This window comes from Mobula hypostoma, chromosome 7, assembly GCF_963921235.1.
Source record: "Mobula hypostoma chromosome 7, sMobHyp1.1, whole genome shotgun sequence".
Taxonomy (NCBI): domain Eukaryota; kingdom Metazoa; phylum Chordata; class Chondrichthyes; order Myliobatiformes; family Myliobatidae; genus Mobula; species Mobula hypostoma.
In genome coordinates, this window is record NC_086103.1 from 167,514,902 (window position 1) to 167,535,426 (window position 20,525).

The 20,525-nt window shown below is 41.1% G+C and overlaps 1 protein-coding gene across 1 annotated transcript in view; it reads right to left on the reverse strand.

Annotated features, from left to right (window-relative positions):
* oca2 (oculocutaneous albinism II) overlaps positions 1-20,525 on the reverse strand; it is a 498,511-nt gene that overhangs the window by 246,360 nt on the left and 231,626 nt on the right. The window contains exon 13 of the mRNA XM_063052933.1: positions 18,947-19,085. Coding sequence (XP_062909003.1) covers positions 18,947-19,085 — 139 coding nt within the window. The remainder of the gene's footprint in view (positions 1-18,946; positions 19,086-20,525) is intronic.

A 20,525-nucleotide genomic window follows, 5' to 3' on the forward strand; every position in this document is an offset into this window, starting at 1 on the left:
TGGCTGTACTTGTCACCTCCAAAAGCCTTCATTTATTTCACAGAAGGATTTGAAAATAGGAGCAGGAATCAGCATTCAGTCTTTTTAGCCTGCTCTAAAATTCAACATAGTCACAACAGACTCATCACTATATTCCTGATCTCACCAGTTCCCTTGAAGCCCTTCGAATCCAGAAACTTATGTTTCTCCTGGGTGTATTTAGTGGCATGGCCTCTACAGTCCTCTGTGATAGAAAATTCCATAGATTCATGTCCCATTGAGTGATAAAATTTCTCATTATTTCCGTCCTAAATGTCTTACCCGATATTCAAGCAACCCTACCTTGGGAGAACATCTTCCTTTTATCCCATCTGTCTAGCTCTGTCGCAATTTTGTAAATTTCAGTGATATCCCCCCTTTATTCCTCTAAACATCAGTGAATACTAACCTAGTCATTGCAATCACTGCTCATACAGCAATTGTGGAAGAAGATGGCGCCAGCGAACGACGGGACCAAAGGTGACATCCTTCAGACAGTTCACGAAACTACCTCTTTTGCTTTTCCTTCTTCTTTCAAATATGATTCTGCTACTCACATAAAAGTTGCTGCAGCAGGCAGCATCTCTAGGAAGAGGTACAGTCGACGTTTCGGGCCTAGAAAACCCCCTCCCCTTTTCTTTCTCCCTAGGCCTCCCGTCCCATGATCCTTTCATATCCCTTTTGCCAATCAACTTTCCAGCTCTTGGCTTCATCCCTCCCCCTCCTGTCTTCTCCTATCATTTTGGATCTCCCCGTCCTCCTCCCACTTTCAAATCTCCTACTATATCTTCTTTCAGTTAGTCCTGACGAAGGGTCTCAGCCCGAACCGTCGACTGTACCTCTTGTCTGTGGACCCCAAGTTGAGAAATGCTGGTGTAGAGGATGGCAGTCTCAAAGACAAGCTGCATTTCTCCGTCTACGTGAGAGAGTTCACAGGTTTACTATTTGGAGGTTACCTCTTTGGAGAATCCTCCCAGAACACAAAGACAACATATACAGATAATGCTGCTCTCTTTCTATTCAACTGCACAATAACTTGACTAATCCTGGCATTTATAACACACACCAAAGCAAACATATTTTAATTGACCTGATTAACTGCCTCTTGAACGAGAGAAATATTTGGTCTGAATGTCAGCGCAGATTAAACAAATCCCTATATAACAACATAAGAAAGTAATAAACACAAGATGTTCTGCATATGCGTATTGTTCAACATAAGTATATCTCAGACTCTGAAAAGAACAGGCCAGGACTAATAAGATAGCAGTAAATCTAACACTTCATCATTACAGAAAGCCTAAGACAACCAGTTTATTTCACAGCTTTCAGATAATTAGCACAGGGCTAACTACTAATGAGTTATTTCATACATTATAAAAATAACTTGTGATCACATTTTACTAAATTACATTTCACCCACATACATTCAAAGTGCAGTTGCTATCCAGAAGCAAATTATGTTTCTGATTGTGTAGTGTCATTAAGTTTTCTTTATAACAGGGACTAGTAAAGAACAATGCTAAGAAAGAATGTGATTAAACATGACCATCTGATCAAAATCCATTGTCAAAAACAAAACTAATAACATTATGAAGCTTTTCAGTGGATTCCAGTTTTATACCCAGGTTTTTCATTCAAATCTATGAATATTTGTAAACACTTTTCATAAAACTGCATACTTCTCATGGAATCTAGTTGCCAGGTAACTGCAATACTTTGCTGACCACTCGAGTAATAAATTGGACTATCAAAAGGTTATTCTGCTGGGCGTATTATTGTCTATAGTCATAGTCATACTTTATTGATCCCGGGGGAAATTGGTTTTCGTTACAGTTGCACCATAAATAATTAATAGTAATAAAACCATAAATAGTTAAATAGTAATATGTAAATTATGCCAGGAAATAAGTCCAGGACCAGCCTATTGGCTCAGGGTGTCTGACCCTCCAAGGGAGGGGTTGTGAAGTTTGATGGCCACAGGCAGGAATGACTTCCTATGACGCTCTGTGTAGCATCTCGGTGGAATGAGTCTCTGGCTGAATGTACTCCTGTGCCCAACCAGTACATTATGTAGTGGATAGGAGACATTGTCCAAGATGGTATGCAACTTGGACAGCATCCTCTTCTCACCGTGAGAGAGTCCAGTTCCATCCCCACAACATTACTGGCCTTACAAATGAGTTTGTTGATTCTGTTGGTGTCTGCTACCCTCAGCCTGCTGCCCCAGCACACAACGGCAAACATGATCGCACTGGCCACCACAGACTCGTAGAACATCCTCAGCACCGTCCGGCAGATGTTAAAGGACCTCAGTCTCCTTAGCCCAGTCATAGAGTCATACAGGACCAATTTGGACCATTGAGCCCAACTGTTCAATGCCGAGCAAGATTCCATCTAAGCTAGTCCTATTTGCCCATATTTGGCCTATATCCCTTCTAGACCTTCCCTAACCATGCACCTGTCCAAAATATATTTTAAATCCTATTAATGTACCTGCCTCAACCCCTTCATTCCATATACTGGCCACACTCCAGGTGAAAAAGTTGCCTCTCAAGTACCTGTCCCCTCTAACCTTAAATCTTTGTCCTCTCATTCCTAATTCTCCAACCCTAGGGAAAAAGACTGAGTGCATTCTCCCTGTTAATATCCTTCATGATTTTATACACCTCTATAAAATCAGCCTTCGTTCTCCTACTCTTCAGTAAAAAAAAGTCTCAGCATGCTCAGCATCTCTCCATAACCAGTCTCCAATGACTTTTCCATTCATATTCTCTGACAACAATCAAACATCTCACTTTCCATGGGAAAATGATAGGAAGTAATTAGGAATGGAAAACTTGATCAAATTTCCCATCCTTTAACTAATGTCCACTTTTCCTACTCATATCACTACAACTGTGAGTCGTCCTCATATACTCAAGCAGCATTCTTGCAGACAGGAAGTCTTTTAATTCATTTTGATGCACCTTATCATTCTGAAAGACACAATACAAAACAAAAGGAAGCCTGTCTTCTGTGTATATATGCTACTCGGTAGAGGTAAAACATATAACTTTTCTGATCTTTTTCTGATTGTGAAGAAGTTTTGGTGGCATCAGAATGTGTGCCACTTGTAGGCTGCTCCCAACTCATCCCTTGGAGTATTGGTTGTTAATGCAAATAATATATTTCACTATATGTTTCAGGGTACACATGATAAATGAACTTGAATCTTAATCTTGAATCATGAATCTTGATCTGTAAGGCTTAATTCCACTATTACATTAGTCCATAATCTGTATATTAAGCTGCATTGATTTATGACCTAGGTGTAGCGCTTTTAATATTTCAGTAATATTGAAAATATATTGTTTGGTTAAGCATTCCTTGATTGTTTTGGTTATATGTAAGAAGTACATTAATGGCATATGTCATTACACCACCATGTCATATGTGCACACCTCACTAAATAAAAACCAAGTACATGTACCCCCAGCTCCCATGCTGTTCTTTTGATTAATTTCAGGAGTTACAAAACGTAACGGTAGTGATAAGGAAGTTTTAAAATGAGCCCCAGACAATTCCCTACCCGTTGCAGTGCAGCCTGATGTTCAAGTTTTTAAGAAGTGTGTTTTTCTTCAGAAGGGGGAGAGAAAGACGTTCAAGTTTTTTAAAAAAAGATCATAGCATATGTTTCTTTGGAAAGAGAGAGAAATGGGGTAAAAAAAAAAGGCAGAAAACTGATGAAATCCATAGATTCATAAACAGTGCATACCAGATTACAATAATAATGAAAAAAACAAACAACAGTAATAGCTGGCTACATGAGGAAGATAGATGTTTTTGTTTGTACAACAGATAACTGGATGACGTTACTGAATGATTGAACGGTATTTTGAAGTGAATGAAATAGCCAGTGAAAAGTGAGTACCAGTGTTATTGAGTGCAATATGTGGAAATGTATACAGTTTTCTTAGAGGTTTAACTGTTTCAAATAAACTGGCCAAAATAAGCTTTGCTGATATTGTGAACGTAATGCAGGAACATTTAGAACTGAGTTCATTGTTGATTGCAGAATGCTTTAGGTTTCATAAGTGGAATCAGAAGGAAGGGGAGTCCATTTCAGCTTACGTGGCTGAATTGAAGAAATTATCTGAGCACTGTCAATTCAGTGATGGGCTTAATGATGCACTGAGAGATTGTTTAGTTTGTGGAACCTTACAACAGAGAATTCAAAAATGACTCATAACTGAAACACAACTCACATTTAAAAGAGCTGTTGAAATTGCTGTATCAATGGAAATGGCAACCAGAGACACCACAAGTGAGTTGCAGTCAAAAATGAAAGTAGCATAAACAAAATTGCAGCATCTAAACATAAATCCACCTGGCAAAACAAATTGTGTTACTGTTGTGGCAGGGGCTCACATACACTAAACCAATGCAGGTTTAAAGGTGAAACTTGCGAAAAAAATGTAAATTAGGACACATACAAAGAATGTCGGACAGACAAAAATAATTGGACTGCACAGGGAAGACATAAACTTAAAAAAAGTCAAGTTGCATTTTCAAAACAGGAGGGCAAGCATTGTGGGGCCATGATTACCTGACACAACTACAACTTGATTGGAGATCCATCCACCATTTGTATGCCAGATCCCCTGCAATAGAGTCAACTGAAAGTGATTTAAGAAAGATACTTCATTATGCCACAATGACACAACAGTGTTCAAGGATGGCACTGGAAAACTCAGAAGTATCAAGAGTAAAACAGAGTTAAATGAAAATGCCACACCCAAGTTTTACAAAACCTGTCCTGTTCCTTGTACAATCCAGGATAAAGTAAACCGTGAGTTAGTTCACATTAGAGACTGGAGGAATTCTTTACAAAGATGGGTGAAGCCCATGGGCAATGACAGTGGTCCCAGTGGCTAAGAAGAACGGGTCTGTCAGGATCTGTAGTGATTCTAAGGTCACCATCAAACCACAGCTGAAAGTATTATCAATATCCTCTTCCCAGGATAGATGATATCTTTGCAAACTTTTCTGGAGAGAAACACTTCAGCAAAATAGATTTAGTTGAGGCCTATCTATGGATGAAGATGGAAGAAGAGTCTAAAGTGTTTTGCACCATAAACACTCAAAAAGGGCTTTAAAGCTATAATAAGCTTATTTTTGGAGTCGTATCTGCAACTGCAGAAAGCTCTAGACCAGATGCTGCAAGGATGCCCAGGCACTCTGTGTTACCTGGTTGACATTATTGTTACCAGTGAAGATGACAAGGAACATCTCCAAAATCTCAATATAGTGTTAAAAAGATTAGAAGACTGAAGGCTCAGAGCACAATGCGACAAGTGTGAATTCTTTAAACCAAGCATCACTTACTGTGGTCGCAGCATTGACGCATGAGAATTACTCAAGTGTACTAATAAAATTCAAGCACTGGTAGATGCATCAAGACTAAAGGGTGTGTCACAGCTGTGGCCCTTTTTAAGATTTGTCAATTACTATAACAGGCTCCTGTCAAATTTGGCTATTGTGCTCTACCCCTTGAGTTCATTACTACAAATCAGGAAGAAATGACAATGGACAAAGCAATGTGAGGTGGCTTTCCAGAAGACAAAGGAAATGGTGACATTCAACACTGTATTCACACATTATGATCCACATCAACCAGTGAAGCTTGCCTGTAATGCCTCTCCTTATGCTGTAGGTACAGTCACGTCACATGTTATGAGTGTTGGAAGTGAATGCCCCATAGCCTTTGCATTACATTTCCTTACTGCAGCAGAGAAGAATTATGTACAGATTTGCAGAGTGGCATTGAGTCTGGTTTGGGGTGTAAAACATTCCAACCAGTACTTGCATGGGGGAGAGATAGAGTTTTCCCTCACTACTGATGATCAACTACTGGTGACCATTTTTAATCCACAGAATGCTGCTGCTCTAACTGCAGTAGCACAAATACAGAGGTGGGCTCTGTTTCTCGGAGGGCACAATTACAAGCTCATTATGGAATTGCTGATAGCTTGGAAGAAGCAATTGTCCAGAGTTTAAAGAACTCGCAGTGAGCAAGGTCAGCAGAACACACTACACTGACACTGAACCAGAAGCTCGCCAAATTCCCCCTTTACATATCACAATGCAGCACACTCCACAACCAACAACCCACCAGCTATGTTGTTGTTGGGTTGTCCCTTGCACTCAGGCTTGGATTTCCTCAAGCCCAATTGCAGGAGGAGTATGTAGGACAAACAGCTGAGACAAATTGAGGGCTCCTCAAACAAGGAGATTAGATGTTTCGTTCCTGGACAAGCAGTCCTGACAAGGGACTACAGAGGCGATCGAAAAGAGTAAGGACAGACCGGACGACTCTGCGACACAGTGGAAATTATGTCTGGTGTCATCTGGAGACGACTCATGCAGCAGCTGAGGCGATCAGAGTCAATTGCTGGAGAAGAAATGTGTCTAGAGCCAAAAGAACCACTTATTGCAATTCCAGAGTCACCTCCTACGACCACCAGAGAGAAGGCCCCACACTTCACCTGCCAGGCAGACAGACCTCCCATACCCCATCCTTCAGGAAAGATGTTATCCCACAAGAGTAAGAAACTTCAAATCCAATTAAACCTTTCGGCCTGAATGGGAAAATTTAAAATTTCCTAAGCTGTGGATGTCTGTATAGTAGTTGTATTACATAGTGCATGATATATACAGTATATATGATGACTAGAGAGCAATACATTACATATTAAGTTGAGATGCAATCTATATCGAGTTGAAGTTTATCGCTTTGCACAAAGGAGTGTAGTTGATTCAATACTTCAGTAATATTTGAATAATATTGTAAAACTTGTTTTTACGCATAATTGCAAAATTCATTACTGGTTATATGTATGTGAATGAGATACATCGTTATGCCACTACGTCATATGCACACCTCGCTAAATAAAAAAATAAGTACATGTATTTCCAGCTCACATATTTCCCATTTTCCTGCTGGTACATTTAATTTGTGCAAGTAGGCTCAGTCGTCAATCTGTAGAGCATGTATAGATTCAGCAAAATAATTTAACTAATAATATTAAGACATGAGTGAGGATTAACATCATAAGGCTTTATATAGCATTGCTCAGACTGCACTTCATGTATTGTCAGCACTTTTGGGCCCTTTGTCTGAGAAAGGATGTGCAGAATTGGAGAAGATCCAGAGGAAGTTCACAAGTTCACAGTGGGGAGGAGCTATGATGGTGCTTAATAGCGACTCCTTCAAGCTCATCTGCGGAAATAGCTTAATTTCTACTTTTGACATCTCTCTTTACCCTTTTCAGGGTTGGGCTTCAGTCAGAGACCCCGATCTGGTGTTACGCTAAGGTTTCAGATCTTTGTGATGGTGGGACCCACTCCCGAGGACTCATGACCAACCAAGTTTCAAAATCCCAAGGACACAGCAGAGAAGACGAGCGTGTCTTTGGGGTTCTGAGGCTTCCCAGCCCTGTGGACAAGTCGACTCTATGCCAATGCCACCGACTGAAACGTTGTGGGAGAAAGCTGAAAATTAGGAACAGTGGATTGACTGTCAGGGGGCTCTGTCCTCAGCGAATGAATGAATGAATCTCTCTCTCACACACACACACACACACACACACACACACACACACACACACTGGTGGGGGAGAGTTTGTTGCTGATTTTTGAGTCAGAGAACTCGGGGGGGGGGGACAACGCGGCAAACTCTATCATCGCATATCAGCGAGTTGTTTGTTATGTCTCCCCTCTCACTGTGAAAGGGGGATGCCTCTCTGTCCCTTTATTAGGAGGAGAGAGAGCCTGTGGTATGTCGAATTGTTAGGTGAACGATTAGTTTTTGTTATACTGAAGATCATGGTCTTTCTTGGGGGCTCTGCTATTACTTGCTTGGTAGGTGGACGGTGCTGATGCTTTTTATTGCTAAAGTAAGTGGGGAGGGGGAGGGTCTGCTGCTGGTGTATGGGAGTGGGGCTTTGGGGTTCTCATGTTTTTACTGTCACTCATTCTTTGGGCAGTCATCTGTTTTCATGGATGGCTGTGAAGAACTAAATTTCCAGATCCATATTATGTCCATTTCTCTGATACTAAATGGAACTATTGAAGCTGAGACTGGGAATGAAAGGGTTAACATACAAGGACTGTTTGATGGCTCTGAGCCTGTACTCAGTTGGAGTTTAAAAGAATGAGGGGGATCTCACTGAAACCTATCCAATATTGAAAGGCCTAGATAGAGTGAACAGAGAGATGGTGTTTCTACTAGTGGGAGAGTCTATGAGCAGAGGGAACTGCTTCAGAATCGAATGATGTACCTTTTAAAACAGAGATGAGGAGGAATTTCTTTAGCCAGAGGTTGGTAAATCTGTGGAATTCATTGCCACAGACAGCTGTGTAGGCAAGTCATTGGGTATATTTAAAGCAGAGATTGATACGTTCTTAATTAGTAAGGGCATCAAAGGTTATGAGAAGAAGGCAGAAGAATGGGGTTGAGAGGGAAAATAAATCTGCCATGATGGAATGATACAGCAGACTCGATGGGCTGAATGGCCTAATTCTGCCCCTATGTCTTTTAATCTAATTTTGTAGTGCCTCATTCCAGGCCCTTTACCAATGGGAAAATATCACATAGTCATAGTCATACTTTATTGATCCCGGGGGAAATTGGTTTTCGTTACAGTTGCATCATAAATAATAAATAGTAATAAAACCATAAATACTTAAATAGTAATATGTAAATTACGCCAGGAAATAAGTCCAGGACCAGCCTATTGGCTCAGGGTGTCTGACCCTCCAAGGGAGGAGTTGTAAAAGTCAGTTTTCCCTCAATTTCCTGATACAGCTCTGACTGGAATTCACTGCAGAAATCACTCCACTGCCAAATTAAGATTTTTACTCAGGCATGAGACCTTCGAGGCAGAGGAAACCCAGTAAACATCATTCCTCCTCAGTTGCCAGTCTCAATCAACTAGTTGGATTAAATTACACAAGCTTCATAACATTATTCTTTCTATTCATGTATGGGATGTGGGTGTCAATGGTGGGCGCAAGCGGCAGAACAACAATGTTAAAGCAATCAAAACTAAATAATTAATGATTAGGTAGAATGACTCAATTTGAATAATGTCACTTCAATTACCTAGAAATAAAGAGACACTCAGCAGGTCAAGTGCTGTCTATTGAGGGGGAAATAGGACTAATGTTTCAACTTTTTTTAATCAAAAATTGGAGAAATTTGAAAGCAATTTTTTTTTAATTTTATTTAGTGACACAGAGCAGAACAGGCTCTTCCACCCCAAAGAGTACAGCCCAGCAACCCACCTATTTAACTTTAGCCTCATCATAGAATAATTTACAATGACCAATTAACCTGCTACCTCAACAAGGATCACAAGCAGAGGCTTGCACACCTCAATAGCCCAGAGAGCTAAGCTGGCTGGAGTCAGGGCTTAATGCTTTGGCTCTTGGTAGGGTCACCCATGCCAAGCAGGTCAAAGAGTAAGAGTGGTCCACTGGTCCTCCAGGTTCGGGGATTCAGCTCAGGGCTAACAATCCTGACGGGTAAAACTAAATTGTTACAGAAACAGCAATGAAGAATACTTTTATATCTCAGTGTGATGGTAATCCTGAGTCTCCACCTGGGACTTGCATGACTGACAGTAGTGAAAACCGAGAGGAAGCTACTAACATGATGAAGGAAGCCCTGAACACTGCCAGAGATTGAGGACCCTCATTGCTGCCCTAAATGCCAGTGGCATAACAGGCAGTAAGTAAGTAATTAATCTACTAACCAGTACGTCTTTGGACTGTGGGAGGAAACTGGAGCTCCCAGAGTAAACCCACATGCTCATGAGAAGGACGTACAAACTTCTTATAGACTGTGTTGGAATTGAACTGTGAACTCTGATGCCCCAAGCTGTAATAATGTTGCACTAACCAGCACGCTACCATGACACCACAATACTGCAGAAAAGGGGAAGAAGTGGAGGGAGGGAGTGAGTGAGTGTGAAAAAGAAACCAGCTGATACATGAAGCACAGTGTGGTACATGTGACAAATAAAGTTAACAAAACTGATCTCTCTGGAGGAGTTCTAAATAAAAGAGTGAGGTGTGAGTAAAATACAACCCTGCTACAACTGTGAGATGCAAAAATATGATGAATGGGAATCAGAAATGGAGAAAATACTAAGAGGTCTGGCAACATCTGTGGAGAGAGGAAAAACCATTGTTAAGGTTATGAGTTGATAGCATTACAATCTAATTTCTGACAGAAACTGGAAAGGTAGATTAACTGAAATAGTTAAATTAAAACAATGAATCCCTTTGTCAATTTGAAAAATGAGATGAACTGCTCCATTTTATTTTGGGCTTCATTGGATTGCTTTGAGGTCAGAAATCAGTAATGAGAGTGGGATGGAAAATTAAATTCACAAGGGATTCTGCAGACGCTGGAAAGCTTGAGCAACACACAGAAAATGCTGGGGTATTCTGGCTTATTCCCCCTTCCTTTCCAATACTAAGGAAGGGTCTTGCACTGAAACATTAACTGCTCATCCCCCTCTATAGGTGCTGCATGATCTGCTGAGTTCCTCCAGCACTGTGTGTGTGTGTGTGTGTGTGTGTGTGTGTGTGTGTGGAAAATTGAAGTGATAGGCAACAGGATGCGCAGGCCTACACCATCCTGACACCTGATGCCTGGTCACCATTTGTGACATTCTCCACATCATAGGATGACCCTGTGGAACAGAGGATAATCTTGGTCAGCCCCAACTATCTGGAACAGATCAGTATGGCAGACAGACTGAGGTTCATCCATTGTCCAAAAAAATGATCATCTTTCTCAGAACTATAAAAGTAAACACCTACAGTGTGCAATGATTAGACCATGAAACATAGAACAGTATCTCACTGGACAGGCCATTCGGCCCATGATGCCCTCCTCCTGTATATCATCCATATACCCCCATTCCCTTCATTTTCAAGTGTCTATCTAAAAGTCTCTTCAACTCCACCAAACAATCTGCTTCCAGTACTAATCCTGGTAATCCATTTTAGCTTATTATGATTTAAATTGTTCCCCTCACTTTGCTTTTAAACTACACTTCCCCTCCCCATTAGCCCATTAACCTTAAAAGTATATCTTCTGGTGTTCAACATTTCCACATTGGTAGAAAGATTCTGACTGCCTTACCCTATCCAAGCCTCTCATAACGTTTTAGAACCTCCAGCTGAAGTGAGTTACATGCCACCATACCATATTGACCATCTGACTCAGAAAAGCAACTGAATAGCTATGCTTTATCGAAGTGAGTCTCGGGCTATTTTAGCCAAGGATATTACAGTACTTAACATTGAATTACAGAGGTCAACCCCCGGGTTACAGACATGTTCTGTTTTAACAGACATTCAAAAGATGGTATAGTCCCTAAAGCAGAAAATACACAAAATCACTCATTATGGAATCCATACTCCATGATTCTTTTTGAAACAAATGATGCAATAAAGTTCCTTCTGCCACTACACTGACATCAAGGATGTTTCAGAGACTTGCATTGATATTTCTTAAATGCTAGCTCATGTGTGGCCCAGGAACATGACCTCACAGTTTTGAAGAATTGCAAAATACACTCAGTGGCCACTTTATTAGGTACACCTGTATGTTGCTCATTAACGTAAATATTTAATCAGCCAATCATGTGACAGTAACTCAATGCATAAAAGTATGCAGACATGGTCAAGAGGTTCGGGCCAAACAACAGAATGAGGAAGAAGGGTGATCTAAGTGACATTGACCATGGAATAAGACCGTAAGACATAGGAGCAGAGTTAGGCGAATTGGCTCATTGAGTCTGCTCCACTATTCCATCATGGCTGATTTATTATCCCTCTCAACAATATTTCCCTGCCCTCTCCTTGTAACCTTTCACCCCTCCCCATGAGGAATCAAGAAACTATCAACAACCTCCACTTTAAATATACTCAATGACTTACCCTCCACAGCCGTATGTGGCAATGAATTCCACAGATTTACCACTCTCTGGCTAAAGCAATTCCTTCTCATATCTGTTCTAAATAGATAACCTTCTATTCTGAAGCTGTGCCCTCTGGTCCGAGAGTCACCTATAGGAAACATCATTTCCACATCCACTTTATTTACGTCTTTCAATATTCAATAGATTTCAATGAGGTCCACGTCCCCTCATTCTTCTAACCTCCAGTGAGCACAGGCCTAGATCCATCAAAAGCTCCACATATATTAACCCTTTCATTCCCAGAATCATTCTCGTGAACCTCCTCTAGACCCTCTCCAATGCAAACACTTTTTTTTTCAGATAAAGGACCCAAAACTGCTCAGAATACTCCAAATGCTGTCTGGTCAATGCTTTATAAAACCTCAGTATTGCATTCTTGCTCTTATATTCTAGTCCTCTCGAAATGACTGCTAACGTTGCATTTGCTTTTTGCACCACCTGTGGTGATATCACATGTAAGAACATGATTGGAGAGAGCATTGGGCGTCTGCAGAAATGATAGAATGATCTGGAACATGGCTTGATAAAAACGTGCTTTGGTTTTGTTGCTGTAAATAAAAGCTCTAATTCTTCCAGAATATGATTCTTTATTGTTAACCCACGGTACATATAAATACAAGAACACAACATGGTGTCAGAAGTCGGTCTGGAAGAATATTACATTTGCTAACACGGGAGAAGCGAAGATACTCGAAGAAAAATGAGTTTGAACTGTTTTGGTGTTTGCTAACAGTTTTAAAAATGGAAGGTTTGCAACCTCCACCGACACTTCAGCTGACTGGGAACATAGCTGAGAACTGGAGAAAATTCAAACAGCATTTTGAAATATATTTATCGGCAATTGGAGCAGATAAAAGATAGGAAAAAATGAAATCTGCGTTTCTACTCCACGTTATAGGTGGCGACGCAATTGAGGTATATAATCACTTTGTTTTTGAAGATGGAGATAATTTAAATTTGAAGTCAATAGTGGACAAATTTGAAGTATTCTGTATACCGAAGCGTAATGTGACATATGAGCGGTATAAATTTTTCAAATGTATGCAGAGAGCTGCTGAAACAATTGATCAATATGTTGCTGAGTTGAGACACCGTAGTAAGACATACGAGTTTGGAGAACTGACGGACTCTCTCATTAAAGGTAGAATTGTTTGTGGCATTCAAGATAATGGTCTGAGAGAAAGACTGTTAAGAGAACAAGATTTAGACTTGGAAAAAGCTTTGATGCTTTGCAAAGCTTCGGAAACCGTGACGTCGCAGACTACGGAACTTTTCATTGAAAGCTGCCATGTAGACACTGTAAAAAAGCGTGAACATATTAGAAGAAATAAAATGACAATAAAACCGACAGAGAGCAAGACGTCATCTGAGATAAAAAAGATATACGATCACTGTGGGCGGCAGCATCGACCAAAACAGTGCCCAGCATATGGGAAAATGTGCAACGACTGCGGTAAGAGTAATCATTTTTCACGCTGTTGCAGAATTAGAAAGAAAATAAAACAAGTAAATGCAGTGCTTGAAAATGAACTTGAGGAGTTTTATATAGATGCGCTTTGTGAAAACGAACACAGTAAGAATGACTGGACTATTCCATTGCAAGTGAACCAAAACAATAATCTGTTTAAACTTGATACTGGAGCACAAGTAAATGTTCTCGCAGAATCTGAGTTTAATGCGTCAAAGCCAAGACCAAAGTTACATAAGACAAATATAAATGTGACTGGGTATTCAGGTGCAGACATTCCAGTTAAAGGAACATGTGTGGCAAAAGTATCACACAAAAATATTGTGTGCACGCTTTCATTTGTGGTGGTGCCAATGAATGTACAGTCAATACTGGGTCTATGTGCCTGTGAGAGACTAAATTTGGTGAAAAGAATCTTAGTCCTGGACAGTGACACAGAGTCAGAACACAGTGACAGAATGGAACGGCTGGAAGTCATAAAGAAAGCTCCCAGACCCATCCCTATGTTACCAGCATCTGACAAAGCATTGCCACCAAAACCAGGAGTTGCAATTTTGCCCTCTGGAAGTAACGCACATGCATCAATGGGCCATGCATTCCGTCACAATCTCACCTCTGCAGGAGGACAGAGGTCAAACTTGCCGGTACAGTACAATACTGATCTGAAGCCAAAGAGTGACAAGAATCAGGATCCAATTGAAGAAGTGAAAGCACAAGTGAAGGAATTGAGAAGTTTTATTGAAATGATGAAGTCTCAGCATAAAAAAGAGATTACACAGTTAATGAATGAATTAGATGAAGAAAAGAAGATTTGTATTTCATTACAAATGGAAGTGGAAGGAATTAAGAAAGCTACAGTACTTGCAGAAGTACAACTCAGATCATACATGGTCCAAACAGAAGAAGGAGCAGCGTTAAGAAGAAATCGTAAAGACCTTAAGAAAGAGCCAACTTCAGAGTTTCAGTTAACTGATGAAGACCAGACAAAACATGGAAATAACAAGGAAACACAAGAACTGTGTGAACCACTTAGAAGGTCTACTTGTGTTCGTAAACCCCCAAAGAGACTGATAGAAAATTGTTGAAGTGTGCATTTGTTCTGGTTAATGTTGCTAATTGTTTTTCTTTTTAAAGAAAGGAAGATGTGGTGATATCACATGTAAGAATGTGGTTGGAGAGAGATCTGTGCATGTGCAGAAATGATAGAATGATCTGGAACATGGCTTGGTAAAAACGTGGCTTGGTTTTGTTGCTGTAAATAAAAGTTCTAATTCTTCCAGGATATGATACGTATAAATAGAAGAACACAACACCACCAACACATCCTGTAAGTTTACCCTTAGGGAATCCTGCACAAGAGCTCCCAAATCCCTTTGCACCTGTAGCTTTTGAATTTTCTCCCCATTTAGAAAATTGTCTATGCCTTTATTCCTTTTACCAAAGTTCATTACCATGCACTTCTCTACACTATATTCCATCTGCCACTTCTTTGTCCATTCTCCCAATCACTCCATGTTCTTCTGCAAACTCCCTGCTTCCTCAACGCTATGTGCCTTTACACCTATCTTCATATCATTAGCAAACTTGGTCACAAAGCCATCAATTCTATCATCCAAATCATTGACGTATAATGTGAACAGAAACAATCCCAATGCCAAGCCTTATGGAACATTACTAATCACTGGCAGCTAACCAGAAAAGGCCCCTTTTATTCCCATTCTTTACCTCCTGACAGTCAGCCAATCTTCTACCCATGCTAATATCTTTTCTGTATCATCATGGGTTCTTATCTTGTTAAGCAGCCTCATGTGCAGTACCTTGTCAAATGTCTTCTGAAAATTCAAGTAAACAACATCCACTTACTTTTCTTTGTTTATGCTGCCTGTTATTTCCTCAAAGGATTCCAACAGATTAGTCATGCAAGATTTCCCTTTAAACCACGCTGACTTTAGTCTACTTTATCTTGTGCCTCCATTATCCCAAAACCTCACCCTTAATAATGGACTCCAATATCTTCCCAACCACTGAAATCAAGCTAACTGACCTATAATTTCCTTTCTTCTGCCTTACTCCCTTCTTGAAGAGTGGAGTGACATTTGCAAGTTTCTAGTCGCTGGGAACTATTTCAGAAATTAGTGATTCTTGCAAGATTATTACTTATACCTCCACAATCTCTTCAGCCACCTCTATCAGAACCTAAGTTCTAATCCATCTAACCCAGGTGACCTGTCCACCTTCAGGTCTTTCAGCTTGCCAAGCACCTTCTCCTTAGTAATAACAACTACACTCACTTCTGTCTCTTGACAATCTTGAATTTATGGCATTCTGACACACTGTGTCTTTCACAGTGAAGGCTGATGTAAAATACTTACTAAGTTCACCTACCATTTCTTTGACCCCCATAATGACCTCTCCAGCATAATTTTCCAGATGTCCGATATCCAATCTTCCACTCTCATTTACTCTTTATATATCTGGGGAAAAAGCTTTTGGAATCCTTTTTCATATTATCAGCTCGCTTACCTTCATATTTCATCTTTTCTCTGCTTATGGTTCTTTTAGTTGACTGCCGTTGTTTTTTTTAAAAGCTTACCAATCTTCTTACTTTCCACTAATTTTTGCTATATTATATGCTCTGTCTTTTGCTTTTTGCTGTCTTTGACTTCCCTTGTCAGCCATGGTTGCTTTCTCCTCCCTTTAGAATACTCTCCCGTCTTTGGGATGCATCTATCCTGCACCTTCTAAGTTGGCACAGAAACTCCTGCCACTGTTGTTCTGCCTTCATTCCTGACAGTGTCCTCTTCCAATCAACTTTAGCCGGCTGCTTTTTCATGTCTCTGTATTTCCCTTAACTCCACTGTAATAATAATACATTTGACTTTATCTTCTCCCTCTCAAACTGCAGGGTAAATTCTATCATAATATGATCACTGTCTCCTAAGGGTTCCTTTACCTTAAGATTTCAAAACAAATATGGTTCATTACACAATACCAAATCCAGAAATGTCTTTCCCCTAGTGGACTCAACCACAAGCTGCTCCAAAAAGCCATCTTGTAGGCATTCAACAAATTCCCACTTTTGGGATCCAGCACCAACCTGATTTTCCCAATCTACCTGCATATTGAAATCCCCTAATATTGTCACAACATTGTTCTTTTTGCATGTCTTTTTTATCTTCTTTTGTAATTTATAGCCCAAATCCTGGCTACTGTTTGGAGCCCTGTGTATAACTACCATCAGGATCTTTTTACCCCTACAGTTTCTGAACTCTACTCTCAATTATTCTACACCTTCCGATCCTATGTCACCTCTTTCTAAGGATTTGATTTCATTTTTCATGAACAGTGCCACCCCACCCCCTCTGTCCTTTCGATACATGTATCCTTGGATGTTTAGCTCCCAAATATGATCTTCTTTCAGCCACAATTCAGTGACGCTCACAGCATCACATATGCCAATCTGTAACTGTACTACAAGATCATCTGCCTGAGTCTGTATACTGTGTGCATTCAAATATAAAACCTGTAGTCCTGTCTTCATCACTCTTTTCAATTTTGCACACATTACACTTCAACTCATCCCACTGACTGCAATTTTGCCTGTTCTTCCTGACAGTCTCAGTACACAATGCATTGACTTGGATACCAACTTCCCGTTCCTCACCCCTATCACTCCAGTTCCCATCTCCCTGACAAATTAGTTTAAATTCCCCCAAAGTGCTCTACTAAACCTGTCCGCAAGAATATTGGTCCCCCTCGGGTTCAGATGTAACCTGTCCTTTTATTTGTAGTACAGGTCATACCTTCCCCGGAAGAGAGCCCTATGGTCCAGAAATCTGAAACTCTCCCCCCTGCACCAGTTTCTCAGCCACTCATTCATCTGTACTATCATCTTATTCCTGCCCTGACTAGCATATAGTACTGGGAGTAATCCAGAGATGACTACCTTGGAGGTCCTGCTCTTCAGTCTCTTCCCTAACTCCCTATACTCACAGTGCAAGAACTCTTCCCACTTTCTACTCATCATAGGCGTCGATGTGCTCCACGACCACTGACTGCTCACCCTCCCTCTTGAGAATCTCCTTCAGTTTTTCTGAGATATCCTGGAACCTAGCACCAAGGAGGCAACACCCCATCCTGGCATCTTTATCGCGGCCACAAAATCTGTCCACCCCCCTAACTATGGAGTCTCCTATCACTTTTACTCTACGTGACGTAACCTTTCACTGCTGAGTCTCAGAGCCAACCACGGTACCACTGGTCTAGCTGGTTCTGCTGTGTCCTGATAGGTTAAGCCCCCATCCCCAACTGCATCCAAAAGGGTACTGAAGTGAATGGTGTTGCTGAGGAGAATGGCCACAGCAGAATCCTGCTCTGTCTGCTTTCTTCTTCTGATAGTCACCATCTACTATCTGAAGCCTACACTCTAGGTGTGACCTTCTCTGTAGAAGTCTCATCTATGTTTTCAGCCTCTGGTTGGTCCTGAGCACATCCATCTCCAACTCCAGTTCCTCGATCTTGTCAGTCGGGAGCTGCAGTTGTGTGCTCTTCCTGCAGGTGTAGTCACCAGGGAAACTGTCAAGTACTCTGAAAGCCCACATCTCAGAGGAGCATTCCACTGCTTTAACTACCACCCTGCCTACATTTGTTATATCTCTAACTTTTCAAGCTTGAGTTCTAGCCTGTGCCAGTTCTCCCCTAAGGCTGTTGAGCCAAAGCCCACTCTAACACTCGCCCACTCCAACAATGGCCACTCTGCTTACACCTTGCTTCTTTTTATTGTCGTGAGATGATTGCAGCCTGCCAAAACGTTCCAAAAGGCCTGAAGTTCTTTTTAAACCTCGCACTACCTCATCAATGAATAAATTCTCACGATGATTGCAACCCACTAAAAGGTTCTAAAAGGTCCCTAGCTCTTTTTGAACCTACTAAAGTGGCCACTCATTGCATGTATTAATGTCAGACATTAGAATTTAGTAATGTTTATCATGGGAGGTTATTCGTATATATTGGTGTCTATAAATCATTCATTCATAACCCAGAGACAGCCAGTCAGGGATTCTGAACCTCTGGTATGCATGTTCAAAATGGCACATGCATAAAGTCTTTTCTTAAATAAATGAATACGGGAGATATCCATTTTGGCTTAATCTATAAGTTAGTGAGTGGAGTTGCAGTGGATTCATTAATAGTTGATCAGCTAAGCTTAAAAGATTTTAGGATCAAAGTGTTTGCATATATAGAGCATTCAAAAAAAAAAATTCAACAATTAACTTAGCCAGACCTGGAAAACCGTAGGGAATGGTCTTACACTGGTTTCAGCTTAAAAGTGGATAAATAATTGATATTTACACCTTTGAAGGTCATAGTTTGATAAATTATTAATCATCAATGTTAATAAAATTGAAAAGATTTATCTTACCTTATTTTGCAGTGCCTGATTGGAGATGATAATGACATTTGGAGGATCGCCAACTGCTGTGGCTGCTCCACCGATGTTTGTGAAGACAACCTCTGCAATCAAGACATGCCTGGGGTCCAGGTTGAGCACCTCACACAGTCTGTGGAGACAAAATAACATCAGAGATCCGAATCCCACCTTACGTCCTTTTGCCTCCAAGAACCAGCAGGTGAAGCAGTCAATGGTTTGCTGTGAAAGTTTCAGAGTTATAAATCTCTGTGATCCTCTGGTGAAGGACATGATATGTGTTATTGGGGATTAGCTACAGTGGCAGAGTGGTTAACACAATTATTTTATGGCACCAGCGAACACCATTCATGGTTCAGTTGCCGCCACTGCCTATAAGGAGTTTGTTCATTCTCCCCATGACCGCGTGGATTTCCTCCTGGTGATCTGGTTTCTTCCCAGATCCCAAAGATGTATGATTAGGTTTAGTACGTTGTGGGAAGGCTATGTTGCTGCCAGAAGTGTGGTGACACTTGCGGCCCGTCCCTAACACAACACTCCATGATTTGATTGATACGAACAATGCATTTCACTACGTTTTGATGTTCTGATGTTCATGTGACAAATAAAGCTGATCTTATCTCTTCTTATTTCAACCTTTATTTTGAGAAGTCAGATAAAGCACTTGTTAAACCAGAGTTCGGCTCTCATTAAACTAATCCCCATTAATTGATCTAATACGTGTTCTCACATCAGACCTGCACAGGAACCTGTCTAGCACCCTCTCCATGGTGTTACGTACCCCGTAACTGGGTTGCCAAACCAGCAGAAATGGATCACTCAGTTGGAGTCTGGAGTACTAGAACTAAGAAAGTTTTATTAAAGAAACAAGCAACACAGTAATCGAAAGGATAATAAATGCAACAGTTCAGTGATGATAAACACACATGTGCACAGAAGTAAGATAACAGCATCAATCAAGCTCTATCGTTGTCTAGGGGTAAATGACCAATTTCAAAATGACTCAAAGTTCAGTCCAGTTAGTAGTTCAGTTCGCAGTAATCGTTGCCATGGCGATGGACAACGTGCGGGAAGAGAGACAGAGAGAACAGGAACAACTGATCATTCAGCACAGCTTCACTCACGGACCGGCTAGATGCTCACGAGCAACTTTTGGGCGGGTCCTTGGTGATGTCACCTGAGGTCACCGACTGTGACCCCTCCTCCAGATGCGGTCGATCCTCTGCAGTGAACCCGGCACCCAGGCAAGGGCGGACACACACCGGGTTCCCGCTGATCGTACCTTTCCACCCTTGTCGTTGTCTGATACTTCTCACCCACTCGTGAGAGGCGCACCGCTTCCAGGGTCTCGTTACCTCGGGTGGCGTGTGTTCCTGTCTTAGCGAACCTGTCCCTTTTTATCCCCCTGCTGGGGTATCGCCTGTCCATCACTTCAAACAGTTCAGTGTTCAAAGGGGGGAGCCGCTCCAGACAGCTCTCTCTCCCACATCCCTTCATTACACATCTCCAGACGCTGCTCCATTGTTCCTTATCTCTCCTTCCCCTGAGGGCAGGTGGCAGACCAACTGCTGAT